The 26,190-nt window shown below is 41.5% G+C and overlaps 1 protein-coding gene across 11 annotated transcripts in view; it reads left to right on the forward strand.

Moving 5' to 3' along the window:
• Slc8a1 (solute carrier family 8 member A1) overlaps positions 1-26,190 on the forward strand; it is a 336,986-nt gene that overhangs the window by 67,698 nt on the left and 243,098 nt on the right. For 6 of the 11 annotated variants that reach the window (XM_032908802.1, XM_032908805.1, XM_032908803.1 and 3 more), the window contains exon 1: positions 8,461-10,287. In XM_032908802.1, the coding sequence (XP_032764693.1) occupies positions 8,489-10,287 (1,799 nt within the window). In that variant the 5' untranslated portion in view covers positions 8,461-8,488. Of the gene's footprint in view, positions 1-8,457; positions 10,288-26,190 lie in introns of those variants that run through there. The other 5 variants (XM_032908798.1, XM_032908797.1, XM_032908801.1 and 2 more) reach the window with 1 other exon arrangement.

The following is a 26,190-nucleotide window of genomic DNA, read 5'->3' on the forward strand; positions in this document are numbered from 1 at the left end:
GCTCAGGTCCTTGATCTTCCTTACGGACGATTCCCTATGAGAGTTTCTTTCACTCCATTTCCCCTCAGCCTCTAGTCTTCCACCTTCTTGCCAGTACAGTCATGAAGGCCCTTCCCATTTTAATCCTGCAAGGGGTTCCGTCTCAGTCTGTAAGAGAAAGCCATGTGCTACATTTGTTTCCCCACCAGTGTCATAATGATATACGAAGCACGTGACTGCCCTCCACTGCTCTGACTCTAAGTTAGTTCCATGTCCTTAATTAAGTGCTCTCCTGGGTATGTGATTCCTGCCCATGCACCTGCATCAGAGTCCTCACTGTATTTTGCACAGCTTTCCCTTTCCTTCCTATCTGGCCCTTATTTCAGGACTTTTCAGGGAACACTGCCAATACCGCACTCTCTTAGAACTGCCCACGTATGCGGGAACACTGCCATTCTATCCATGGTGCATCTGAAGACAGGGCCTGGGTACCTGTATTCTTTTGTCGCCAGATGATTTTGGAGTGAAAGAAAGTTGGAGAGGCCTGCATTCCTGCCAGTATTCCCACCATATGTTCCTTTCAGATTCTTCTCCTTCCGTTTACCAGAGAGATCTCTTCTCCTTTAGACTCTTTCCTTTGTGGACCTTTTTCTTCAGAGTTCTACAATGAGTGTGGAGACCTGAAGTTGACATCAGGTGTCTTTCTCAACTGCTCTAGGGAAGAATCTCTTAGTAGAAGCCAGAGCTCACCAGTGGGCTAGATTAGCTACCCAGCTTATTTCATGTGTACCCACGCATCAACTTCCACAGTATATTAATTAAGGCAGACTTCCAGGCTTATAGGGGTATTAAGTGGGTTCTGGGGATCCAGACTCTGGTCTTCATTCTTGCCTGACAAGCACCTTATTGAGTGGTCCATCTCATCACCCCACACCTCTGAAGGTGAAATGTCTCCAGTCTGGGGTGCTGGATATTTTTGCTAGAAAATCTTTTTTTAAATGACTTACACTTAGAAGCACACATATGACCCCATTCTTTCTTTTCCAGCATGTAAAATCAACTACCAAGGAAAGGCTGTTATTTCTCCACAATGTGGAAGACAAGAACATTTTCATCAAAGTAGTTACTATTGTCAACCAGAAGGGCCTCAGAAGAATCTAAGAATACAAAGGATTCGTTTCAAACACTTGGCTCCCTGACCCTAAAATCCCATGATTTGGACCCGGGGTGCAATAGTCTGAGATTTCTAGAGTCATGGATTTAGTATATGAATCTGGGAACTTAAATGTCATCCACGTGAGTGTTCAATTACACTGTTGAAATGGCCAATGAGTCCCTCCTCTTCCGAAAGCTTCTAGCAATGGAAGAGGTTCATCTTCTAGAGAGGAGATTCATACCTTGACTTCAGTAACACCTAATGAGTGTTAACTGCATTGGAGAGAGATTTTCTCATCTTTGCCACAGAGCATTTAAGTGTTTGGCACATGTGAATGGTTAAGAGAAACTTGGTCAGTGAAGCCGTGAACAAATATGTTATTCTTGCAAGGTTTTGGGTTTTTTTTTTTTTTTTTTTGCTTTGTTTTGGTTTGTTTTATTCTTAACCAGTTAAAGGTTTTTAAAATAAGACTTAACTGTAAGACTGTGAGCTGCACTGATACCCTTGAATAAGTTTTATTTTATTAATAATGGAATATTGCCTTGCTGTGACAAAATTCTGGACCAGTTTCTACCTTCCAGCCACCCATTTCTTTGTCAGGTTTGCTGCCTTCCCTCCTGATAAACCCTTGATTGTGTCTCATGACTTTGGAAAGACCTTGGCCTTTAGAATTCACCTGACGACCACCCCAACCCCCAAATTGCAAAATTCTGCCTTAGAGGATGAGGAGAAAGGAGAGACGGATAAAAACCTAGAAAGCTTGGAGATAAAGCAATCTACACATATGTGATCATACGGGAAGAAAGGCTGGCCAAGGGCTTATTCAACACTGAGCGTCTAAACACAGAACCGTTTGTCCTTATACAATTGTATTATTAACCTGCGGTGGAAGGTAACAAAACTCACTGTAAGGTGACGCCAAGAGCTCAGGTTAAAAAAAAAAATCCTCATTACCATTTAAGGTCAATGATATTTCTCAATGGACTAGTCTAACCTATGTATTATACTGTTTTAATTTGTTAAATAAGAATGATAACCCAAGCCTCCCTAATGACATAAAACCCAGGGAAATAAAATGAAAGTGGTGTTTCTCTCTCTCTCTCTCTCTCTCTCTCTCTCTCTCTCTCTCTGATATGCTTAGCCAGCTATTTCAGCCTTTGTTACCATCATTTCCACGAGTGCAGTCATGACATCTGCCACACGGTCCAGGTGTGGTAACCTTCAAGTTGGTCCTTACTCACTGGGGCTCCACCCAGATTATCAATGACTTTTCTCTGAAGCCCTCTCTGTCTCTTCTTCTTTCTTCTCCACTTTCTTCTTCATGTGTTCATGTTGGCATGCAGAGTTAACACATTTAAATTTAAACTTTCTTCCCTTGTCTAGGGCCTCCAGCATGGCGGGGGTTGGAAGATATTCGATTGGATGTCTTTGATTTCAATTGAAAGGAAAAGGAATAGATGCTTCCTTAAGTACGCTCGCAGTGTTAAATGCATTCAACAGCTTTAGGTCAGCAAACCAGACCCGGTATAGGAAAGGCTGAGCCCACACTGGAACCCCAGGCTGTGGGAGAAGATCCTTTGTCCAAGCTAGAAGCCAGCCTTTCCAGCTTGAGATTCTCCGCCGTGAGCCTGGATAACTGATTTCCTCTTTCCTGGCTGACACCGATATTGGCTTTTCTTCCTGATGCTGACCTCTGCTTATGGAGGGCACATCCATTTCGCATAGTGAGTATTTTTAAGTGCAGGTGCCCAGGCCCAGTTGCCAGCTTCTGATACAGCACCAGAGATTTGATGAGTCAGCACACGAGCTTATGAGAATCATTTTAGCCATCCAGTAAGTATGTGCTGCGCATCTCTTATGCACCAATCCTGACTCTAGGAACCAGGAATAATGAATCACTGTGAAAATAAATAAATAAATAAATAAATAAATAAATAAATAATAAATAAATAAATAAATAGAACAACCCCTGGTCCTATAAAGTTGGGACTGATGGAGTACGATGACAATAAATAGAATCATTGAATAAATTATTTAGCATGCTAAAGTAGTAAGGTCCATGGACAACAATAGAAGTACTCATGGGTGAGACACATGGCTTCTCCATAACTTTTTCATTTGCTTAAATCTCCTATCTTAAATCTTTCTTCCTTTTTAGGGACTGCATTGCCTAATCTTTACCCCAGTTGTTTCCTTTTCTAGGCAATTTTAAGTGGGTGTTTTCTGACACAAGACAGGAACCTGATTCCAGTTGTATTAGCTCAAAGAGGAGGTCATCAGGCCTCCACAGCCTGGCTCCTGCAAGAACCTTCCGATTTACCCATTACCCGTCAGCAGAGAGGAAAGACTATTTGCTCTGTTTGATATGTGGGTGGTGGTGGTAGGTGTGTTGTGGGGTTACAGTAGTATTAATTCAGTGTGACTGTGGAAAGTGGGGCCTTTCCTGAAATCTGCCTGTAGTCTGAGAGACTAAGACTGGGAACCGGGGTGCTGTCAATGGCATTCTAGGTGGAATGGGCCGATGATGCACAGAGCCTTCATCCTTTGCTATCCTCTCTTGTTTAGAGGAGCTTAGTCATCCTTGCCTGGGAAAAAGGTCTACATTTCCTTAACTGTTGCCTTCGAAATAGATTACTTAGCTTTGGAGATTTCAGTCAGCAAGAGTGACAAGTGGGAATTCCAGGTCCCTAGGAAAGCATATCAAGGATTTCCTTGAAATAATACCAACTGCCAATCAGCAAAATGGAATAAAGCCACCCAGTGAGCTGGGCTGGTGGGAATTCTCTTTTCTCTGAGTCAGATGCTGTACTGCTTGACAGTCAAAACTGACTACAGCCTCTGAAGGGAATAAGCACTCTGCTTAGACGCCTTTGTGGTGAAGGCTCCTTTTCATTGGAGTGGCAGTTCGATGAGCAGCCATCTTGCCTATGTGCTTCTGTTGCTTAGAGCGGTGACCTCTCCTTTAACGTAAGCGACTGGCGTACCAGCACCTGGTTAGCTATTTACCATCGTCTGACACTATCCTTCTACTCAGGAACATGTATGGTCTGCAGTTGTTTTTGTTTTAATAGGCAGTATTTAGAAGATATTCCAGGTATTATCCACATGGTACTGAGAACTAATTGGGTGGTATAATGGATGTTTCTAGGTGATCTTTAGTTGTAGTTAATCTGAATCAGTTGTGATCAACCTACACTTATCTTAGTATCCAAAAGCAAGAATATAAGAAAGCCTGGAAGGGAACAAGATTTATATTTGCTCTTTCTGTAGCCTTAGATTATCTCCCTGATCTATTTTTATGGAGGGATGTGTAAGGAAGATGAAACCTAGCTAGCTAAATGATGAAGAGAAAGACCCTGGAAGAAGGGAGACAATGGAAGCAAGAAAGAAACAGCTTTGTATGTAACACCTACCCTATCCTAATGAGTATTTGGATTTGGTATTAATTTAATGGAGAAAGAAACCAAAGTCCAGAGAGTTCTTTCCAGCTGGATCATGGCCAGTAAGTTACATCAGTGTTTTATAGCCACTGGTTTCACAAATCATTGTGCTGTCCCCTTTTGAAAATCATTGTGATGTTTTGAGGTCACCTCCGAAGCCCCTCACCCCTCACCCTCGTTTTGCTGACACTGATCATGGTGATGAATTCGTACAGATCCACCTGCCTGTCCACATCTGTAAGCCTTCTGGCTAAGAACAGTGTCAGATATGGGCTACGGCAGGGATGGAGGGCAGAGCATTTTGTTGGTGGACCTAAGATTGCCCTGACAGTGTACACAGGAAGTGGTTGCCAGGCAATTGCTAAAGGTCAGGGCGTGCAGGGCAGCTGTCTCTAGGAACATGCCAGTTCTTGTGCTGTCATTGATGCTTGCCTGCCTCAATGTCCAATCCATAAGAGAAACAAGCCAGGCTGTCGGGAACCTTCTAGGAGACTGATACTAACTCAGTCCTCCTTACTGTAAGGGGCTTTCTGAAGGGTTCAAGCAGAAATACCACATTTGTCAAAGATTGCTTCTCCTATTATCAAAAAGAAGATCATAATATTACTCGCTGAAACAGACCAGGGTTTAATCTTCATTTAAGAATTCACTATGTGTGTGACTTTTACTAAGTACTGTCTAGTCCCTCAGTCATACCACTTCGAATATAGAGTTATATTTTCTATATAGAGTGAACCTGTCTTACCTTATTTATCACATTTCCGCATAGAGTTACTGTCAAGGTATCAAAAAGTTCCAGAGGGGTGCTAGTTGTCTGTGTTGGCATGGAAACCTTGACACTAGGGCAGTATAACACAGAAGTGGTTCTTGTAAATATTATAATTAGTTGATACATATAAAGAACTTAGCATGGTTTCTACAACAGTGTTAGTATGTGGAATGAATTAGTCTCAGGAAGTTGGCTGTGAGTTGTTATTGTACTTGTAAGATTTGAGGCTCAGAGAGAAAAGAGACTAGTCTGGGGCAGAGATAAGCCGTGTTGTCCTTTGCAGCAAGCTTTGGAGCTCAGAGCTCAGGTCTTAAAAGGTCTTTGGCAGACCCTAGGAATTTAGCCATTGACTATGGGGAAACAAGCGAGGGAAAACCAATAAAGGATTTTAACCAGTTGGAAATACCTCCTTTGCTTTGTAGAAGTTCAAACTGACTGAAGTGTGGAGACTGGAGTGCTGGGTTTGACAGTAATTTGGAGTCAGTAGTTAATGTGTCAGCTTAAAGACAGGCACAGTCTTTTGACTCTTCTAGTCCTTTTTACATTTTTAGGCTCAAGACACTTTGCATTGAACATCTTCCGAAGGGATTACTACAAAGGCATTCTCCTTCCTAAACCTTAGCTGTCTGATCTTTAATTTGTATACCTGCCAGACAATGAGCTCCTTTAAAACATAGATCTTATTATAGTCTCCCTGTTTCCATGTCTGATGCCATAGTCAACTCATCACTGATCTAGATGAGAGATACCTCTTCAAAGACAGTGTGATACCACACTCTGATCAGCCGCCTTTTCTAGGGAATCCATTTCCATTCCTACTAAGGCCAATACCTCCATACTCCAGAGTCCTGTCCTCATTCACTCCCTTCAGCACACCGATATCACTGTAGTTCTAGACACACTGTGCCAGTATTGTTACTATTAGAACCTTTACCCTGTGTAGTTGGCTGCAATCCTCCTCCTGTAGGTATCTACATGGTTGATCTCTTCCTTGTCTTTGGACTTTGCACAACTATTACCTCATCCTTGAGTAAAAAACCAGGCAGGCCTTTTGTGTACACACATCAGTACACCAACAGTCTGTGTCCTTGAGTTGATTCTTCTCTGCTCCACTATGACATATTCTAATAGCCAATATTTATATTTCCTTATCTGTTACCTCCACATTAGAACAGAAGTTAATGAAGTCAGAGATTTGTGTTCTAGTCACTGGTGAATCTTTAGGACAGAAGAGAAATAATTGCAAAATCCATACTAAATGCATAAATGTTTGTGACTTAAGTACACTTGCAAGCTGGAATTAGATAATTCACTCCTCTTGATATCTGCTTTACAATGTCACTTCACTGTAAAGATTTTAAAAACTACACAAAATCTTCAATGTCTAAATGGACAGACTTGACTAGGAACTGTTCTGTACTTTGAATATACATCTTTCTATTTATCAGCCTTTAGCTTAAATTTGATGTCAGCTGTCACAATTTGTTCTTCTTTAGTGGGGGAGAAATATGTAAAAAAAAAAAACCAAAGTAATCTTTCATCAGTTATTAGCTAGAAGGGCTTCCTGGCTATGGTAGGATCCAATATGTCTGTTCCTATGTACTGGGCAAGGGATTCTCTTAGACCTTATGCTTTTCTGCACCAGCAATCCACAAGAGACATGGGACAGAACACATAGGCAAAAGTGGCATGGCTTCCAGTCATATATACTGAGCAATGAGAATTCTGATTTTGGCTTCACTTTCCACAGGTGATATAGCCTTCTGACTATGACCTCCTTCCTATCCATGCTTTATGGATGCTAGAAAGGGACATTCCAAATGACTGTTCTAGACCTATTTTTGCCTTTACCCCAAATTCCAGGTCTTGGGGACAGAGGTGCTATGAAGTTCCAGCTGAGCTAGTAGGTAAAAGTAGGACCTTGGTGGCTTAGTCAACAACTCCACTTTACTATTCTTTGCATTGCTCAGTGACTTGGTTGCTGTGTTCTTAACTGCCAACAGCTCTTCACCGTGAGTATACTTTATGTATACTTTGTGGTCACAGTTGTTATGCTACATGAGGACATTCAGATGGGGTCATCACTTCTGCATCTTTCGGTCTCAGGTCTCTTGAGCCCACTGTAGCACTGATGTGTGTTTTGGAATGATGATGGCAAGTGTGACATTGGCACTGAGGAGGAACGTTTTATGGCTGACCCTGCAGTCTTCCAGGGTCTTCCGCACAGCTCAGCCCAGACCTGGTTATCTCTTATTCCTGTCGCACACTCCCTGCAACTCCCAAAGCAGGCTGTGTATGCAGATGCGAAGAACTCTGCTTGAAGACCCATGTGACCAGCCGATAATCTATCAGGAGACCCAACTTGCTGAAATTGGGGGGTGAGCCCTAATGAAAATGTGCTTTTAAAAGCTGCACCTAAAATATGGGAATACTGCAACTTCAGTGAAATAATTTCCTTCACAAGAACACATGCTTTTGCGCTTTATTGCCAGTGAGTTTGAAGATTTCTCTGTTTCTAAGGAACCTTGGAGCAGTGCGAAGTTATTTTACAAAACACAATAAAGATGTGCTCCAGGATTTGAGATAATCAGCATGCCTTGTACTGGGAGGATTATTTCAGAGTCTGAGTTTCAAGATGTGACTCTTAATAAGATGATTTTTGTCAATGAAATAGTTTCCAAAGTTATCGTGCTAAGTCAAACGTATAAAGAAAAAATAATCCAACAACCAGGAAGAGTTTACTTAATGCTTCAAAAGTTTTGCTTTCTGTCTATTGTCAGCTGTTAGTATGCACCGGCATGGGCCCAATAGAACTGTGTGTAATGAGACCTATCATTTTCAGGGCGTCATTTGTGTGTCTCCGTCAATGAATGGGACTACATACAGAAAATCCGCAATTGTAAATTGTAAATTGTGAATTGTAAATTTTACAAAGATTGTTTAGTCATTGGTGGATTCTCAGGGTAACGATTCCACTGAGATTTCATGATGAGCCACCATAGACAAAGTTTTGGTAATAGTAATTCAAATGAGTTATTAATGATGCTTTGGCTCTAATGATGTGATTTCTTTTTCTTTCCTTCGTCTTTGTTGTTTTTTTTTTTTAACTGCAGGTTGGAACAATTGGAAGTCTCATTGTACAACATGCTTCGACTAAGTCTCCCACCCAATGTTTCAATGGGATTTCGTCTGGTAACTCTGGTGGCTCTCTTGTTTACCCACGTTGACCAGATAACTGCAGATACAGAGGCAGAAACAGGAGGAAATGAAACCACTGAGTGTACTGGCTCATATTACTGTAAGAAAGGGGTGATTCTGCCCATTTGGGAACCCCAAGACCCATCTTTTGGGGATAAAATTGCTAGAGCAACTGTGTATTTTGTGGCCATGGTCTACATGTTCCTCGGAGTTTCTATTATTGCCGACCGGTTCATGTCCTCTATAGAAGTCATCACCTCTCAAGAAAAGGAGATTACCATAAAGAAACCAAATGGAGAGACCACCAAGACTACAGTGCGGATCTGGAATGAGACTGTGTCCAACTTGACCTTGATGGCCCTGGGGTCTTCCGCTCCTGAGATTCTCCTGTCGGTCATTGAAGTGTGTGGCCATAACTTCACCGCAGGGGACCTTGGTCCCAGCACCATTGTGGGAAGCGCCGCCTTCAACATGTTCATCATCATCGCGCTTTGTGTTTACGTGGTCCCGGACGGAGAGACGAGGAAGATTAAACATCTGCGTGTGTTCTTTGTGACAGCAGCCTGGAGCATCTTTGCCTATACCTGGCTTTACATAATTCTGTCTGTCAGCTCGCCCGGTGTCGTGGAGGTCTGGGAAGGATTACTCACTTTCTTCTTCTTTCCCATCTGTGTTGTGTTCGCTTGGGTGGCAGACAGGCGGCTCCTCTTTTACAAGTACGTCTACAAGCGGTACAGGGCTGGCAAGCAGAGGGGGATGATCATTGAACATGAAGGAGACAGACCCGCTTCCAAAACTGAAATCGAAATGGACGGGAAAGTAGTCAACTCCCACGTTGACAATTTCTTAGATGGCGCTCTGGTTTTGGAAGTCGATGAGAGGGACCAAGATGACGAGGAAGCCAGGCGGGAGATGGCCAGGATTCTGAAGGAACTTAAGCAGAAGCATCCCGACAAAGAGATCGAGCAGTTAATAGAATTAGCCAACTATCAAGTCCTAAGTCAGCAGCAAAAGAGCAGAGCATTTTACCGAATTCAAGCTACTCGCCTGATGACTGGAGCCGGTAACATTCTGAAGAGGCATGCAGCTGACCAAGCGAGGAAGGCCGTCAGCATGCATGAAGTCAACATAGATGTGGTGGAAAATGACCCAGTCAGTAAGGTCTTCTTTGAGCAAGGGACATACCAGTGTCTAGAGAACTGTGGTACTGTGGCCCTCACCATCATTCGAAGAGGGGGTGACTTGACCCACACTGTGTTTGTTGACTTCAGGACGGAAGATGGCACAGCCAATGCTGGGTCTGATTATGAGTTCACGGAAGGGACTGTGATCTTCAAACCCGGGGAGACCCAGAAGGAAATCAGAGTTGGCATCATTGATGATGATATCTTTGAAGAAGATGAAAACTTCCTTGTGCATCTTAGCAACGTGAGGGTCTCCTCAGACGTTTCGGAAGACGGCATATTAGACTCCAATCACGTGTCTGCGATTGCTTGTCTCGGGTCACCCAACACTGCCACCATAACCATTTTTGATGATGACCACGCAGGCATCTTTACTTTCGAGGAACCTGTGACTCACGTGAGCGAGAGCATTGGCATCATGGAGGTAAAGGTGCTGAGAACCTCTGGAGCGCGAGGAAATGTTATCGTTCCCTATAAAACCATTGAAGGCACAGCCCGAGGTGGAGGGGAGGACTTTGAGGACACCTGTGGAGAGCTGGAATTCCAGAATGATGAAATAGTGTAAGTTACTTGCGTGTGTGTGTGCGTGTGCGTGTGCGTGTGCGTGTGCGTGTACGTGTGTGTGTGTGTGTGTGTGTGTGTGTGTTTATGCATGTGAGTAACTACTCTTTTAAGAAATGGAATTCAAGAAACCATAGTTATTAAGTAACACTACCTTCAAAATAACAGGTCTCTCATAGGTGTTTCTTATCAATATGCACAGTATGTAAGATCTTAATATCATTTTTTTTTACTTTTGCCCTTTTACATGCTTTGCACGTGTTGTAAAGCATGCGAAAATAAAATTGTGAAACAATTTATTGTATTACTTAAGATGAGTTGAAAAGTTTTATTCTGTTAGGAATCACAAGGAGTACATATATATGGTGTATATATGTCCATAATACATAAATACTAAAACAAATGTTTAATACACCACGAAATTTGCTGACTCCATTGTTGCACGCAAATTTGGAAAAGCCTGAAAATGAAACACCTCTGAGAACATCCTGACTACCAGAGTTGACTGAATGTTTCTATAACTTTTATTTGATATTGTGTGTGAAACTCTATGATAATGTGTCTGCTGAATGGCTAATGTTGAATTATGACATATGGATTCCAACATGGACTTATTTAATTCCAAGTCTCGTTTTCTTTTTCATGATGATGTGAATCTTTTTACCCTAGTGATATATAATAGAGACAGAAGTAAGATTTCTACCAAGAATTCTTTCAGATGAGGCATGGGACAGAGACAAAGAGCTAGCAAATGGCTGACTCATTCCTCATCCTTACTAATGCTTTGCCCTCTCATGACACTTGCTGTATCATGGGATAGTCACGTATGAAATCATTGTTCTATCAAGAGCTGCTATTGAGAGAGCACGGTCTCCTGCCTCGCCCCCAGGGTAAGCTTCAAAAGGGACAGGATCAAGAAGGAAGGAAGGAAGGGAGAAGGCAGGATTAAGGAAAGGACAAAAGAGAGGACATGGTTGTCTGTAGTATACTGAAGGATCTTAAAATGAGAAAGAGTGTTGACTGAAGCATTGGTAACTTAGATAATTAAGGAGACTATATTCAATAAATGAATTGGAAACATGGTTCAAATTTGTGCTAACAGCAGGTATGTTCAAATAGCAATTTTATGCTCACCAAGAATGGCATTAGCAAAAACAGAAAGCAAAAATGGGGGTGGGATGGGGAAGGGAACCGGGTTTCCTTGAAAGTGCTTTCTGGGGTCCTTAGGTTTCCTTTGATGCTGTACAATAGAAATGAATGGTTGTTAAAGTCGATTTCATATAGAAATTAAAGGAAGGAGAGATTAGGCTCGTCCCCTTTGTGCATTGTGCAGTGTTTGCATTAGTATCTGTTTTATGATGTCAAGATCCTACCTACTGAAATGTGTTTTATGGAAATAGAATACACTAGCAAATTGGTATTGTACACACTCTTAGAAAGACTTCTTCCAGGGACTTGAACTGACTATGATCTGCTCCAAGTTGGCACAGAGCTATCTTATTTCTCCACTCGCACTTTTTTCCACTACATGTTCTAATGACCTCAGCTATAGACAGCACTCATAATCCATGTAAGAGCTTAATGAACACTAAGGGTAACCCTTAACTATGGGAAAGCTGGGGAGTGTCTCATTCATTTGTTTGACACAAGATGCTTTCCCCTAGGGATAACACATTCTTACTTACTGGAGTTAAGTTTATTTTGTAGTTGTAAGGTTTTGATCAAGCCATAGAAAAGCAGTCTTCTCTTTGGTGGCACAAGAGGACGAAAAGGAAAAAAGTCTTAACATTTAGACTGACAGTGATTTGAGGGAATTACATTCCACCAAGCTTCGTTTGAAGCATTCATTCATTCAATGCAATTAAATTGATTTTATTCTTGCTAAGGGAGGACTATTGGCAAACTCCATTTTTACAAATCGATGCTTCCTTTGAAAATTTGTAAGAATTGGTGGACCTGCTGAACCTTTGTAGACTGCTTTTTGTGTTTGTGTATGCATGAAAACGAATGTGTGGAGGACGAAGGCCAATGATGAGTGTCATTCTTCAGAAGCATTCTTCTTTTATTGGCTATTTTATGTATTTACATTTCAAGTGTTCTCCCCTTTCCCAGTTTCCCCTCCAGAAACCCCCATCTCCCGCCCTCCCCCCCGGCTTCCATGAGGGTGCTCACCCTCCCACCCACCCACTCCTATCTCACACTGGGCATTCCTCTACACTAGGGCATTTTGCCTTCACAGGACCAAGGGCCTTTCCTCCTACTGACGCCAGGCAAGGCAAGGCCATCCTCTCCTACATATGCGGCTGGAGCCATGGATCCATGTGTACTCTGGTTAGTGCTTTAGTCCCTGGGAGCTCTGGTTGGTATGGCCATTTTTATGGGGTTGCAAACCCCTTCAGCTCCTTCCATCCTTTCTCTGACTCCTCCAATGGGAACCCCGTTCTCAGTTCAATGATTGGCTATGAGCATCTGCCTCTGTATTTGTCATGCTCCAGCAGAGCCTTTCAGGAGACAGCTATATCAGGCTCCTGTCAGCATGCACTTCTTGGCATCAGCAATACTGTCTGGGTTTTGTATATAGGATGGATCCCCAGGTGGGGCCGTCTCTGGATGGCCTTTTCTTCAGTCTCTGCTCTAAACTTTGTCTCTGTATTTCCTCCTGTGAACATTTTTGTTCTCCCTTCTAAGAAGGACTGAAGCATCCACACTTTGGTCTTCCTTTTTCTTGAGCTTCATGTGGTCTGTGGATTGTATCTTGGGTAATCTGAGCTTTTGGGCTAATATTCACTTACCAGTGAGTACATACCTTGTGTGCTTTTTTGTGACTGAGTTACCTCACTCAGGATGATATTTTCTAGCTCCATCCATTTGCCTGAGAATGAAGTCATTGTTTTTAGTAGCTGAGTAGTATTCCATTGTGTAAATGTACCACATTTTCTGTATCTATTCCTCTGTTGAAGGGCATCTGGATTCTTTCTAACTTCTGGCTATTATAAATAATACTGTTATGAACATAGTGGAGCATGTGTCCTTGTTATATGTTGGAGCATTTTTGGGTATATGTCCAGGAATCGGTCCTCAGGTAGTACTACGTCCAATTTTCTGAGGAACTGCCAGACTAATTTCCAGAGGGTTTGTACCAGCTTGCAATCCCACCACCAGTGGAGAAGTGTTCCTCTTTTGGGGAAATGCAAATCTAAACAACCATGAGATTCCACCTCACACCATTCAGAATGGCTAAGATCAAAAACTCATGTAACAGTAGATGCCTCAGAAGTATTCTGTCTGGTTTTCTGAAAAAGTCTCTCACGCATCTGTAGCTCACTTGCTAGGGTAGTCTTAGACAAGCTGTTAGGACAGCAACCATTTGCCAAAGTTCCACCTGCCTTCAGATCCTCAGTGCTCTGATCACAATGGCTTATCACCATGGATTTCCCCATTAATTAATTTATTCACTTTACAGCCCAATTGAATCCCCCTTCCTCCCAGTCCCCACTAACATGACCCCCTCCTCAAACCCCCCCCCACCTCTGAGAAGAGGGAGGTCCTCCCTGGGTAGTAACCCACCTTGGTACCTCAAGTCACTTCAGCACTAGGCGGACAAGGCAGGCAGACCAGTTAGAGGTGTAGTGTTCACAAGTAGGTAACAGAATCAAGGGAAGTCTCTGCTCTAGTTGTTGGGGACCGACATGAAGACCCAGCTGTACATCTGCCACATATGTGTGGGAGGTGGGGGCTAGGTCCAATCCTTGTATGCTGTTTGGTTGGTGGTTCAGTCTGGGGGAATCCCCAAGGTTAGCTAAATTTGTCACTGTTGGCCTGGGAGGACGGAAATGAATACAGTAGCAATCCCTGCCAAGTTGGGCAAGAGAGAAACGTGCCCAGCTGTGCTCAGAGGATCAATAGGGACACACTTCAGACCTGCCTTCCTCCTTCCTCCTTCAACTACCTTGGACCCTCAGGCTATGTTTGTATCCGGCAGCCTAGATTCACAGTCAGAAGCCTAGCATGACTGCCCTGAGAGGCTCCACCCAGCAGATAACCAAAACAGTTCAGAGACCCACAGTCAAACATTAGACTCAGCTCTGAAAGTCCTATGGAAGAGTGTGGGGAAGGATCGAGGATCCCAGAGGGTATAGGGATCAGGGACCAAGCTACGAGAGAGAGAGGGAGAGAGAGAGAGAGAAAGAGAGAGAGAGAGAGAGAGAGAGAGAGAGAGAGAGAGTGTGTGTTCTGAGAATCAGATTCAGATCATCGAGGTGCTTAGCTCTCCCTGTAGCCCCTGGATTTTCTAGACCAGTGTAGAAAAGTCTTACTGTGCTATATTCTCTACAATGAAATGAGAAATATTGGATATGGGAAAACATCTTATTTTTAAGTAGAATGAAATTATAGCCCTGTGTTTATATTTTGTCCTTCCCAGCATTCTAATCTTAAATAGGTTCCAGCTTGACTTTGCAGCACTCTATTGCTACCAGGATTTGCAGGTGCTGGGTAGGCCTGCAGGCTCTCCAGATTTCTTAAAACTTAAATTTAGGCCTGAGATAAGCACCAAAGAACTTAAACACAATATTTCTATGGCCATTGTTAAATATATGTAGCTGGGCTGACTCCTCAGAAGGTTAGAAATATGTTCTTGTCTTCTTTTGGTAATGGATATCTTTTCCTGAGATGATGTTCTCCAAAGCTAGGTCCGTGCACCAGATTCAGACCAAAGAGACTTTCTCGATGCAGTTGGCCGTGTGCACCCAGCTCTGGTTGTTGTTCAGGGCGAGTTTCTAGCTTACCCGATTACAAAGCTAGTTTTGAGCGATGACTTCTTTTAAATCCCAGACAGAGCTGTTGACCCAAAAGTTTCACTGTGTACTTTGGAAAACGGTTTTGCTTGTTTAATGCTGTGCCCAAAGCCTGGATTTATTATTCTTTTCCTGGCACCGCAAAGAGATTCGTAGCAAAGATTAGACTTAAAGGTTATCTAATTCCAAGGGTCCGTTAACCACGGTTGAAATAGGGCCCAGTCTGACCACCGATAGAGACAGAGGCAGTGCAGTTTTATCGATTGTTTGATTTCTAGAACTAAGGAGATCTCAATCACCGTCTGTTCCTTTTGAACACCAGTTTTCTGTGAATAAAAGCTTTATATGTAGATGCGGAGTGTACTAGTAATAACGATGTTTTAACTACATGGGATCCTATCTGCATACATGTAGACAAGATCTGAGAACGGTCTAATATCATGTTGTTATCCCAGCATTGAGGAGCTGTCATAGAAAATACATCAGGTCTCTTGTGTGTATATGTGTCAGTGTGTGGATGTGTGCATAAGGGCGATGTGTATGTGCGTGTACACGTGCTCTTGGAGGCCAGATGTTAATGTTGGTCTCCCTCTGTCTTTCTGTACTCTGTTTTGTGAGACAGACTCTCACTGAATCCAGAGCTCTTACCAACTGGCCAGTCTGGCTGTAAAGTAAGCTCCAAGCTTCTAGCTTGCTACTACGGCTGGAATTGTAAATGCACGTTGCTATTCCCTTCTTTCCTACACTACCGCTAGGGATCCAGCCGAAATTCTTGATGCTTGTCGTGTAGACATTTTACCAACTGAGCCCTCTCCTCAACTCTAAGTACCAACATTTTTGTTTGCAGTTATTTCACTAAGAACTTGTATCTTTGTCTTGCTTTTAAGTGTCGAAGATGTCACTTAAATATTTAATGTAATAATGTCTGGAACTATTCATTCATTTTCTTACATAAATGATTAATTATTTCCTATTGACTTTGTCTATGATCAGAGGTATATTTGGGTATAGGTACTGATAAGTAATAGTTGTTACTTATGGTATCTAATGAATCCCATTATCAGGAAAACTTCTAAAATTATACGGTAAAATCCATTCAAGGAATGTAATTAAAAGCACACACTTTGGTAGAAGCTCAGTCAATGGCAACGTCAAACCCCATGCCAAGTTATCTTAACTTTCAGTGGGGAATTCTGTCTAATGTTAACTGCTAATGAAAGAAGAAATTAAGGATGCACTGATTTGTGGCTGATAGCTGATACCCACACACGAGCAACACCACTGATGGGTATTCTCTAATGATGCCAGTTTAGTGGAAATAACTATAACGAAACATAATTCGATCTTCCGAGATCTATTATTAGCTTAACTGTTCTGGGAAATGTTAAGGTTAATTAATTAATGTAGACACAAATCAAATTTAATTACTTAGTTGTGGGTCAATAATAAAACCATTTTGGAAGATAGTTTAAGAGATTATCATTATTTATTGTTAGATAGACAAAATGCTGAACTGAGAAGGCAAAGAAGGTTGGAGTATTTAAATAACATATATCTTAGCAAATCATTTCACAGGCATTTCCTAGCCAGAGTACAGTACAGTAAATAATGAGTTAATGCGCTTTAGTTTGGACAGTAATTATATTTTTAGGTATGGTTTATAACTTTATTAATTCTAAGAATTAGTCAGGGCATCTTAACAAATTTAAATCTCTGACAGTCAATCTTTGCATGCCTTTTAAAATTGAATAAATGCCATTAAAATGAACAAACATTTAATATTATGTACGTTGAATATTATTACTATTATTCTATTATTACTTCTACTGCTGCTGCTATCACCATCATTGAAGGTCAGGAAAGATAAATGCTTGACTTTTTTGTATTTATATTGCCAATATTCTTATTTTGCTGGGTGGGATTCCAAGAAATAGATATGTACGCATATGAGATGTTGATTCCATTTGAGGATTAAAACCAAGAAGTAATACAGTAAGACCGCCATATATAATAAGCCAGCTTAAGCAAAGCTACTGAGAAAATCTGATGTGATCAAAACAGAACAACAAGGCATGTTGGAAATGACAAAAAATACTACTGCGGATATTACCCAAGAGGAACAATCAGTGCACACTGCTTTGAATCTGGCCTGTTCTAAATTTACTTTGTAACAGAGTGATTTGATCTCTGCTTTTAGACCACTGAAGGAATGGGCTAACATGTATGGGACTACATTTTTCCTCGGTCATTTGCTAATGTAAGAAATCTGGGTGGAACAATTGGAGCACTTCAGTGCCTTTCGGGCCTGAGCGGATTATCCTCTCAGACTGGAATGTTTATCATTTGCAGAGTCAACCCCACATGTAAACCTAAATTATAACTATGTGAGATGCTGCTGTGAATATGCACAGTTTGTGATGTTATAACTATTATGAAAATAAGACGACCAGAGGCAAAACATTTATAAATTATAATTCCATATTGCTAAGAGCTTAAGTTGATTATGTGCATAGGATTCCTTTAACATATAACCAGACTGCTTACTGGTGTAATCTCATTTCCCCAGGTCTGGTTAGAGTCTGAGGTTACAATACAGTTACATAAAGAAATGTTACCTTAGCAAAAGGCATTCCATAGCTTAGGCTCATCGGAGTGTTTAAATTCCAAGCTACTTTCTGAGTCATCACCGAGCCATTTTCACAAGAGACGTGTTGTGTACTCCACAAAACTTCACATTTTTTTATACATTTATCATTATAATATCCCAATACATATGTGACATTGAAGATGAAAAATTGAACCTCAAGAAGAGAAAAAAAAAGACACTTCAAAGTACTAAGAAATGATAGATCCAGGATTTGACCTCTTGGACTGGATGTAGGAGTTAACGTAAATCCCTCTATATGGTTGTCTATAGCGTTCAATGAAAACGTACATGATTTCTAGGAAAACACCCTAGGGATTTTGTTTTGATGTTATGAGGTAGTCTTGGTGTAGGCCCGATGGTTTTTGTTTTTGCTTTGTTTTTATAGATAGGGTAAACGTTTAGCTTAAGCTGGCTTTGAACTGATCTTCCTGACTCCCTATGCCAAGTGTTTGAATTAAGGTTGTGCCACCAGGCCAGGCTAGAACTTGTTTGGTTGAGTTTAATCTGGTAGCTACTCGTGCAGTTCTTTGCCCATTTCTTTAACTAATTTTAATTCATCCTCTCAGAATCACCAGTGGACTGACACCAGTTTGCAAAACTTGAGCAGATTGTACAGCAAATTATAACGTGAGAGATGACTGTCATTGCTTTTCTTTCCTAAATACACTGGTAACCTAGAGGAGGACATCTGCACCTACTGTCCTTGATCCTTGTGGATGGAGCAACCTGGAGAGTACAGCTCCTGGGACGTGTTGATGGTTGGCATTTTGCTGTTCTGTTCTCATTAGCCGAGGAAAATCACCTTAAGATAATATTGTAAGACCACAGGAACTGCAAGCGCTTTCCATAAATGCTCCCAACGTGTTGCGTTTCATCGTAGCTTCTGCAGTGTGATCACTGGAGAATTATGCTTTGAGGTAGGAAGACGGTGTGTCTGATACAAGACGCCATGTTGCCCTGCAGTAGCAGAAGTGGCTCTGGGCCCAATGGCATGAGAAAGGAAAGGAAAGCATGGGAAGCCAGTTGAAGGTGCAGTCAGATGTTCCTAAGTGCTAGAGTAATCCCATTGAGGGGCTCAGGGGAAGATGCAGATAGACTCTGCAGGACTTGTACCGGCTGGTTTCCCACAGTGTCTTCTGAGAGAAATAGAGAAGGACCTGGGAAGGAGACCAGCCATGAACAACAGGCATAGAATGGGAATGCTCCCTTGCTTTTGTTCTTGGCGCTCCACACAGCCCATGTAATACTCATCATCTATTTGCCAAAGGTTGAGCCAGCCCCAAGGTCCTTTCTTTTCACAGCTGAAGCAGAGTTAAAGAAAGGATGCTCTTTCATTTCCGGCCTCCCTCCCTCCCTCCTTCCTTCCTTCCCACAACATGTCTGAGACTCTCTCTCTCTCTCTCTCTCTCTCTCTCTCTCTCTCTCTCTCTCTCTCTCTCCCCCCCACTTCCTCCTCCTCCTCCAGAGTGTGTGTGTGTGTGTGTGTGTGTGTGTGTGTGTGTGTGTGTGTGTGTGTGTGATCTCTACTGTGGCTCTGTGTTTAGAGGCTAGATATTAATATCAAAATGTCTTTCTCCATCTTAATTTTTCTTTTTTACTGAATCTAGGGCCCATCTTTCCCCTTCTGCTAGTTGGTCAGCTATGCCCCGGGTCTCCCTTGTCTTAGTGCTGGAGTTACAGTTGAGCTGTGCATCACTATCTCTGACATTTTAGGTGCGTGCTAGGGATCCAAAGTCAGGCCTTTATCCTTGCACAGTAGGCACTTTACAAGCCGAGCTACTCACCCAGCTGTTATTTTCAACAACCATTATTATAACAGCCCTTATTTTAAAAATATTACTGGATAGAATATGGAATTGGGAGTGTCCCCAAATTTGGATTACTTCCCAGAGTTTGGCTTGATGATTGTTTTATCCCAACTCTGTGACTTTCGATAAGTTTTTCTCCTTCTCCATATGTAAAATGAGGATGGTGGTGGCAGGAGGAGATGCTGGTGAGGGAGGAGAAAGTGGTGCTGATGGAAATGAGTGATGATGTCAGTGACGGGTCTGAGTGTGTTTGTGAGGATGAGGTTTGGGGTATGACGGTGGTCATGGTCGATGTGACAGTCCGGGATCTGTTGATGGTAGTGGAAGTTGTGGACTTGGTATTAGTGGAGGTAGGGGTGGCAGTGGCAGGGGTAAAGGTGGTGCTGGCGTGGGTGTGGCAGTGGTTAATGTAGTGTGATGGTGGCTGTGATTTTTATATTTGATGGAGTAGAAATGGGTGCAGCATGGCGGTAGAGGAGAGAGTTGGGATAGTTATGGTTGACATGGTAGAAGTTGTGGGAGTGATGACCGTACACTAATTACTTGAGGGCAAGGCATTGTGACTGACTTAATTCTCACAAGTACATTATTAACTAGGTGCTCCCACCACACTCGCTGTGTAAAAGAAGAAATCGAGATGTATGTACTGTTTTTCCTTAGTTCTCAGTTCTCATAGCTAGTACGAAGTGGATCTAGAAGTCATCTTCAGAACTGCTGAGCTCGCTCCTACACGGTTTTAGGGGCTTTTAGACACCAATAGGAACCTATTTAAGGCTATGGTGTGATAGCCCTAACTGCAAGACAAGTCTAAGTAATTCAGAAGTAGGAAGCAGAAGTGACCATTGGTCTTCTGTGGAACTCTTGAACACATACCCAGTCCACTGTACCCCCACCTTCCCAATCCCAATCTGCATTAGCCTAGAAGGACAGTAATGAACTGACTTTAAAAACACAGGATAGACAGTAGCTCCACGCACCGGCCCTGACCAGTTAGTGTCTAGTCTTTCCTTTGTCACAGTATTCATTCCACTTTGCTCCTAATTTTACCAGGGAAATTTCATTATTGGGTTTTGTTTGTTTGTTTGTTTTTGGGTTTTGGTTTTTGGTTTTGTTTTTTTTTTTTTTAACATTCTTTGCTCTGGGCCCTGTAGCAGTTGACTTCCATATATGGCTAAATACTGAATGTAGCTTTTCTCCATACTTAAAATAGTATTTTTTTTCCTTTTTAAAATACATTATCATGGTATGTAAATTAATGACTGCAGAGAATTTGTATAAGATATATTGCTTATCTTGGGTTGTTGCTTAACAAGAAGCAATAGTAGTCTGGAGGTAATTAACAGTAAAAATGATTGATGAGAGTCTTCACTGTGATAGGTCACTCTCACGAAGGTCCTCTAATGCAAACTATAATTCCAAATTCTACATAAAAGGCAGTTTAAGTGTATTTTTATTTTGTTTTATTCTTGTTTGAGACACTGACTTATGATACAGCCCAGACTGGCCTCAAACACATACTCTTCCTTCCTCAGCCTCTTGGTTCTGCAGTCATATGCTGCCACACCTGGCTTAGATGCACTGCATAGATGGCAAATTTCCAGTCTCTCTGCTTTTAATTACGTTCTCTCTGGAGGACAAGCACATGGAAAAAAACACCTAAAATCTAATGATGAGCCAGGGGCATCTTCCATATACATTTATACATTTATGCATGTCTGTAAAAGTATTTTTGGATGAGATATTTCTATTTTCTTTCATGTTTTAATTTCACGGGCAAATTACTGGTCTTTTGGAGTAAGTCCATTGGCAGTACTCATAAGTATAATTAATTATAGTCTTTGAAAGAAACCTACAGTGGTTCTTTCTCACCAAAAAAATACATATTTCTCATACACGTACATTTTTATGTAGAAAGAAAAAGAAGGTAAAATTATGTCATACTTATATACAGTTTAGTTCTTAGGGAGCCGTGAAACAAATGAAGCCCTAATGTGACAAGGACAGCTTACTCTCCTACACATCAGTCATTGCAATCATGATTTGACACAATTCTTAAGATGAACGATTCACTTCAATGCCTGTAATCGTGTTTCCCGTATTTATGTATCTGGAGTAAAGAGAAGAGAGGAGGAACGGGAGTGGGGATAGTGGAGAGAAGGGGTAATGGGGAAAGAAGGGAGATAGGGCAGATAAAAGAGAGCTGGAAGCTCGGAAAAGAGTCATCATGGAAAGAAGAGAAGTAGAGGTTGGGGGCGGGGTAGACAGACCGAGAGACAAAGGCAATAAGTATACAGTCCTGATTAGATTCCAGCGAGTATTAAAAAGAAATGAAACCTGGAATCAGTCCAGATTTCTGCTCAAACAAATAGCAGACGGTATGAGAATAAGGACACGAGATGCAACTCACTGCTGGTTCACTAAAAATAAACAGAAATCATGTCTTTAAAGCCATGTAAAAGGAAGAATCTGCTTGAGAAGCCCTCAGTACCTGGGGGAATCCAATAGGATGGGGACCTTATCCTTCACCCCTTCAATCAACACGTTCTGTCAGTACCCAGTCTGTGTCAGAATGCTGCAGACATGACTAAGGCAGAGAAGCCCCTTCCACAGAGGGCGTTGTGTCTACAAGAAGAGCTAACCAGTATCCAACACACAGTTGTATGAATATGTAGTCCTTCCCGGCATTCCAGCTGGACCTTGCTCAGCACGCCTGCGTCTCTTGGTGCCTCTGGTTAAGGCTCTTGCCTTGGTGCTCAGGCTGAGAGCCAATGATGATGAGGTATTCGCTTCTGGCAACCGGACCCTTGATGTGACTGTTCTTCCTTGGAAGAGAACCATACACGACTGCTCTCTCGCTGTGCCCATTCCAGATGTCTTCTTCACAGTTTGGCTGCCCTCTCTGGTAGAGACAAGAAGAGTAGAGTATGGTCATATTCAAATCTGATCTGTCTCATAGCGTAATGAACCAAGAGGAACTTGATCTAGAGTGATCTTAATAATCACTGTAAACTATAAGTTCTTTACTCGAACTCTTTTACTTCACAAATAATCAATGATGCTTTCTTACAATGCGAAGACCTTAAAGTGAGTTTGTATTTTTGTACCTATAGGTAAGTTTTCTCAGTCTAGTGAATTGTATGGGTCCATTCTGTTTACCACATATACAGATATACCTACAGACACACGTAAACATATATCATATATACATGTATTTCTGCTGACTTACAGGTGAGCTTGTTTTCTTTTGCCATCCTCAGAATGAGGATATGAATCCCTATTTCAATGCATGAAATCCAGTACCTGCTGCATAGTAAATAATGTTAGCTGTAATTATTGTCTTTAGCTCTTCCCCAAACAGTTGTTTACAAAGTCCTAATCCCTAGGCAGAGACCGTCTATTATAAAGCCATCATCCGTGACCATTGCACTTTAAAGAGGCTATTGGGAATTAGGCAAAAAATGTTGCTCTTTTAACTTTTCTTTCTTAAATACACAATAATTTTGAATTTAGTGAATCATGTATGTTTGTTCATAGGTGTGTTCACATATGTGCATATACATGTGCATATGCGAGTGTGTGTGTGTGTGTGTGTGTGTGTGTATTGTAGCAATATTTAAACTCAGTCTAGGATTTCTTCCCCGCCTTTGACCATTTAGTTACCTTTGACCATATAGTTCCCAGATAAAAGATACACACAATATTTACATTTATAATAAGCCTTAGTCAGAGAAAGAACTGGGCAGATATTTATCTTCTGTACTGTCATGTCTATTTCCCAGTCAATACTCCTATTATATAATTTTCCATGTTCCATCCGAGTGATCTGAACTCCAATTAGCCTGCCCACCTAGTCATCATTTTAAGATGTGAGTTTGTATTTTGTACCTATAGTTAAGTTTAGCATCTTCTCCTCTGTTTACCATCTTTTTTCCACATGTGGTTCTCCTCTGACCCCAAGCCCAGGAACCCTAAACCCTGCCAATGTCTCTTCTGCCCACCTATTGCCTGCTGGTGTATTTATTTAGCAATCTGGGAGAACGTGGGGTCCAAAGTCACATACCATCACCTGGGTCTCTGGGAACAACCAGTGTTTAGTATGAGAAAAGATCAAACCTCAATATGTGTGTGTGTGTGTGTGTGTGTGTGTGTGTGTGTGCACCCGCGCGTGCATTTGAATGTACTTATATTCAGGGTAGAAGTGCTTGAACACTTGTCTATTAATCTAGCAAAAAATGGTAACTACAGAGAAAGATCGAAACTATAACACGATGCTGCTCCAAAAGTATGTCCCTGCATTGAGCTCACCACTTTGATAAAGGAAGTGAATGATTCACAACGGATATTGCAGAGCAGGGAGCTCGGGTCATTTGAGAGCTTGAAGCGGGAAAGGACAAAGATGAGCCTTTTCTGGTCGCAACCCTTGTCTGGTTACAAGGTCTCTAAATCTCCAGTTCGTTTCACACCAACCCTTTGAGGAATTAGCAGATCTATTTCAGGGCAGGATAGTGTTACAGTGATTAATGTCTAGAAGGACCTCAACAGGTGGCTCCTGAATAGAGAGCAGAGGAAGATGAAGGTAACAAAGGCCTTTGCACAAAGGAATTAAATAGGTTCAAAGAATTAAATTGTCACCCCAAAATGGCACAGGCAAGACTTGATGCCGTGTGCCAGTGGCATGAGCAACTGTCACACATCTGTGGCATACCCCCAAATGCTAACATCTACCTAAGCTTGTCTTTGTCTCCCACTGGCTCTAATTCTTAATGGATTTCTATTTTTTTTATCTATCAGTGTGTTCAGGAATAAACAAAACAACAATATAATGATTTCTTGATTTCTTTGCCTAATTACTAACTTAAACACTGGGACAGTCTTTTCCTTCAGCCTCAAATGTAGTGGGAACAAAAGAAAAATAATCACAACACAAAATGATAAATCATAATTATCATGAGTGTTATAAGAATGCATAACCCTAGTTCTAAATAATACTAATTTACTCTTTTCCCCATTTTCTCTCTCTCTCTCTATATGTGTGTGTGTGTGTGTGTGTGTGTGTGTGTGTGTGTGTGTGTGTGTGTGTGTGTGTGTAAGCCAGAGGTTGATACCTGGCTGGCCATCACAGCACTTATGCCGTGCTTTGCTTTTTCAAAGATAATGGGGGATCGAACTCTGTTCTTTGGACTTGCATACCATACATTTTACCAACTGATTTTTTCCCCCAGCCTCCATTTATTTTTCTTTCCTCTTTTGATTATTCTTTACAGGAGTCCTAGGACTTCTTTATGAAAAATGAAATTCTCTTGGCATTTTTGAAAAGTTTGTCAAACTATAATTCAATCTGTCTGAAAACTGGAGTCTTCCCCCACTCCCGTATTTGTGGTCATCTGGGATTTCTGCAACCTGCTACAGCAATCCCTCCTCCAAAGAAATCCCTAGGTAGTCCTGATCCTGTCAACATTCTTATGTGTGTCAGAGAGATCAAACATGCCTTTGTATTGATTAAATGAAGTTGAATCTCCATACAGAAACCTCTAGTGTGTTAAAGTTAGTGTTGTACCTGCTTCCTGAATATACTGGTATGGTATAACTTCAATAAACACAATCTCTTGAATTTAAATCAAAATTAAAAATCAACACTCACATCTCTTGATGATAAATATGTGTCAGGAAGGGAAATCAACTCACCCTAAAGATGGAGACTTCTTTGATCTTATTTTTCAAACAGTACATCCCCAGAAACATTTGTGTGTGGTTTATAAATACTACTTTAAATACACATGTGGCAGTGTATGCTCATAACTGCATCACCTAGGAAGCAGGAACTTCTTGAGATTTGAGGACATCTGGTCTACGTAGGAAGGTCCAGGCCAGCCTGGGCTCCAAAGTGAGACCCTGTCTTGAAACACTGATTTCCAACTCTTTAATTCCTCGACAATCTGGTCCTAGTTCTGCTGTTGAGCCAATGCAACATTAATTCCATTCTGAATTCCCAGTGCAAATTTCGTACTATCCTTATTCTTGTTTGCAATGGAAATCTACCATGTAGAAGACAGCAAAACTCACACATGAGACTCCTCCTCAGATTAGCACTAGAAGATATACAAAGAAAGTAAAGTAAAGGTCTGGCTTATTGATACCGCACTAACTTTGTCTCATAAGGAAAAAGCTAATAAGGTCTATCTGTCTGTCTAACTGTCTATTTTTCTTTCTTGCCTTCCATCTTTTTGAATTTGGAGTTTTTCCTTTATGAGAAAATTCAGTGTTTAAGGAGAAGCAATTTTTGATGTGACTTTTCTCCCTGCTAAGAGGTTCATAAGTAAAATTTTAAATGAAGAATGCAATCCAGGGAACAGGGTAGAATATGGAAGAAAAATCATCAACAACAACAACAACAGTTTGGGGTGGGATCAAAAGTTGCCCAACCCAACTGGTCTCTTCATAAACCAGTTACTAATGATTGTTGTGCCACTATCTGTGCCAGGAGCTCTGGGCAATCATTCTCTCCTTGCTTCTTCAGTTTTCCTACAGCAAAATAAAAGCATTAAGTGCTCTATGGAATTTCTATGATCTGTGGATTGTCTTCCTCTCAAAATCACTATCAAATAGAAAGGAGGATGAAAAGAGAGAGAGAGATGAGAGAGAGAGAGAGAGA

The sequence above is a fragment of the Rattus rattus genome, chromosome 7 (genome assembly GCF_011064425.1).
Source record: "Rattus rattus isolate New Zealand chromosome 7, Rrattus_CSIRO_v1, whole genome shotgun sequence".
NCBI lineage: Eukaryota > Metazoa > Chordata > Mammalia > Rodentia > Muridae > Rattus > Rattus rattus.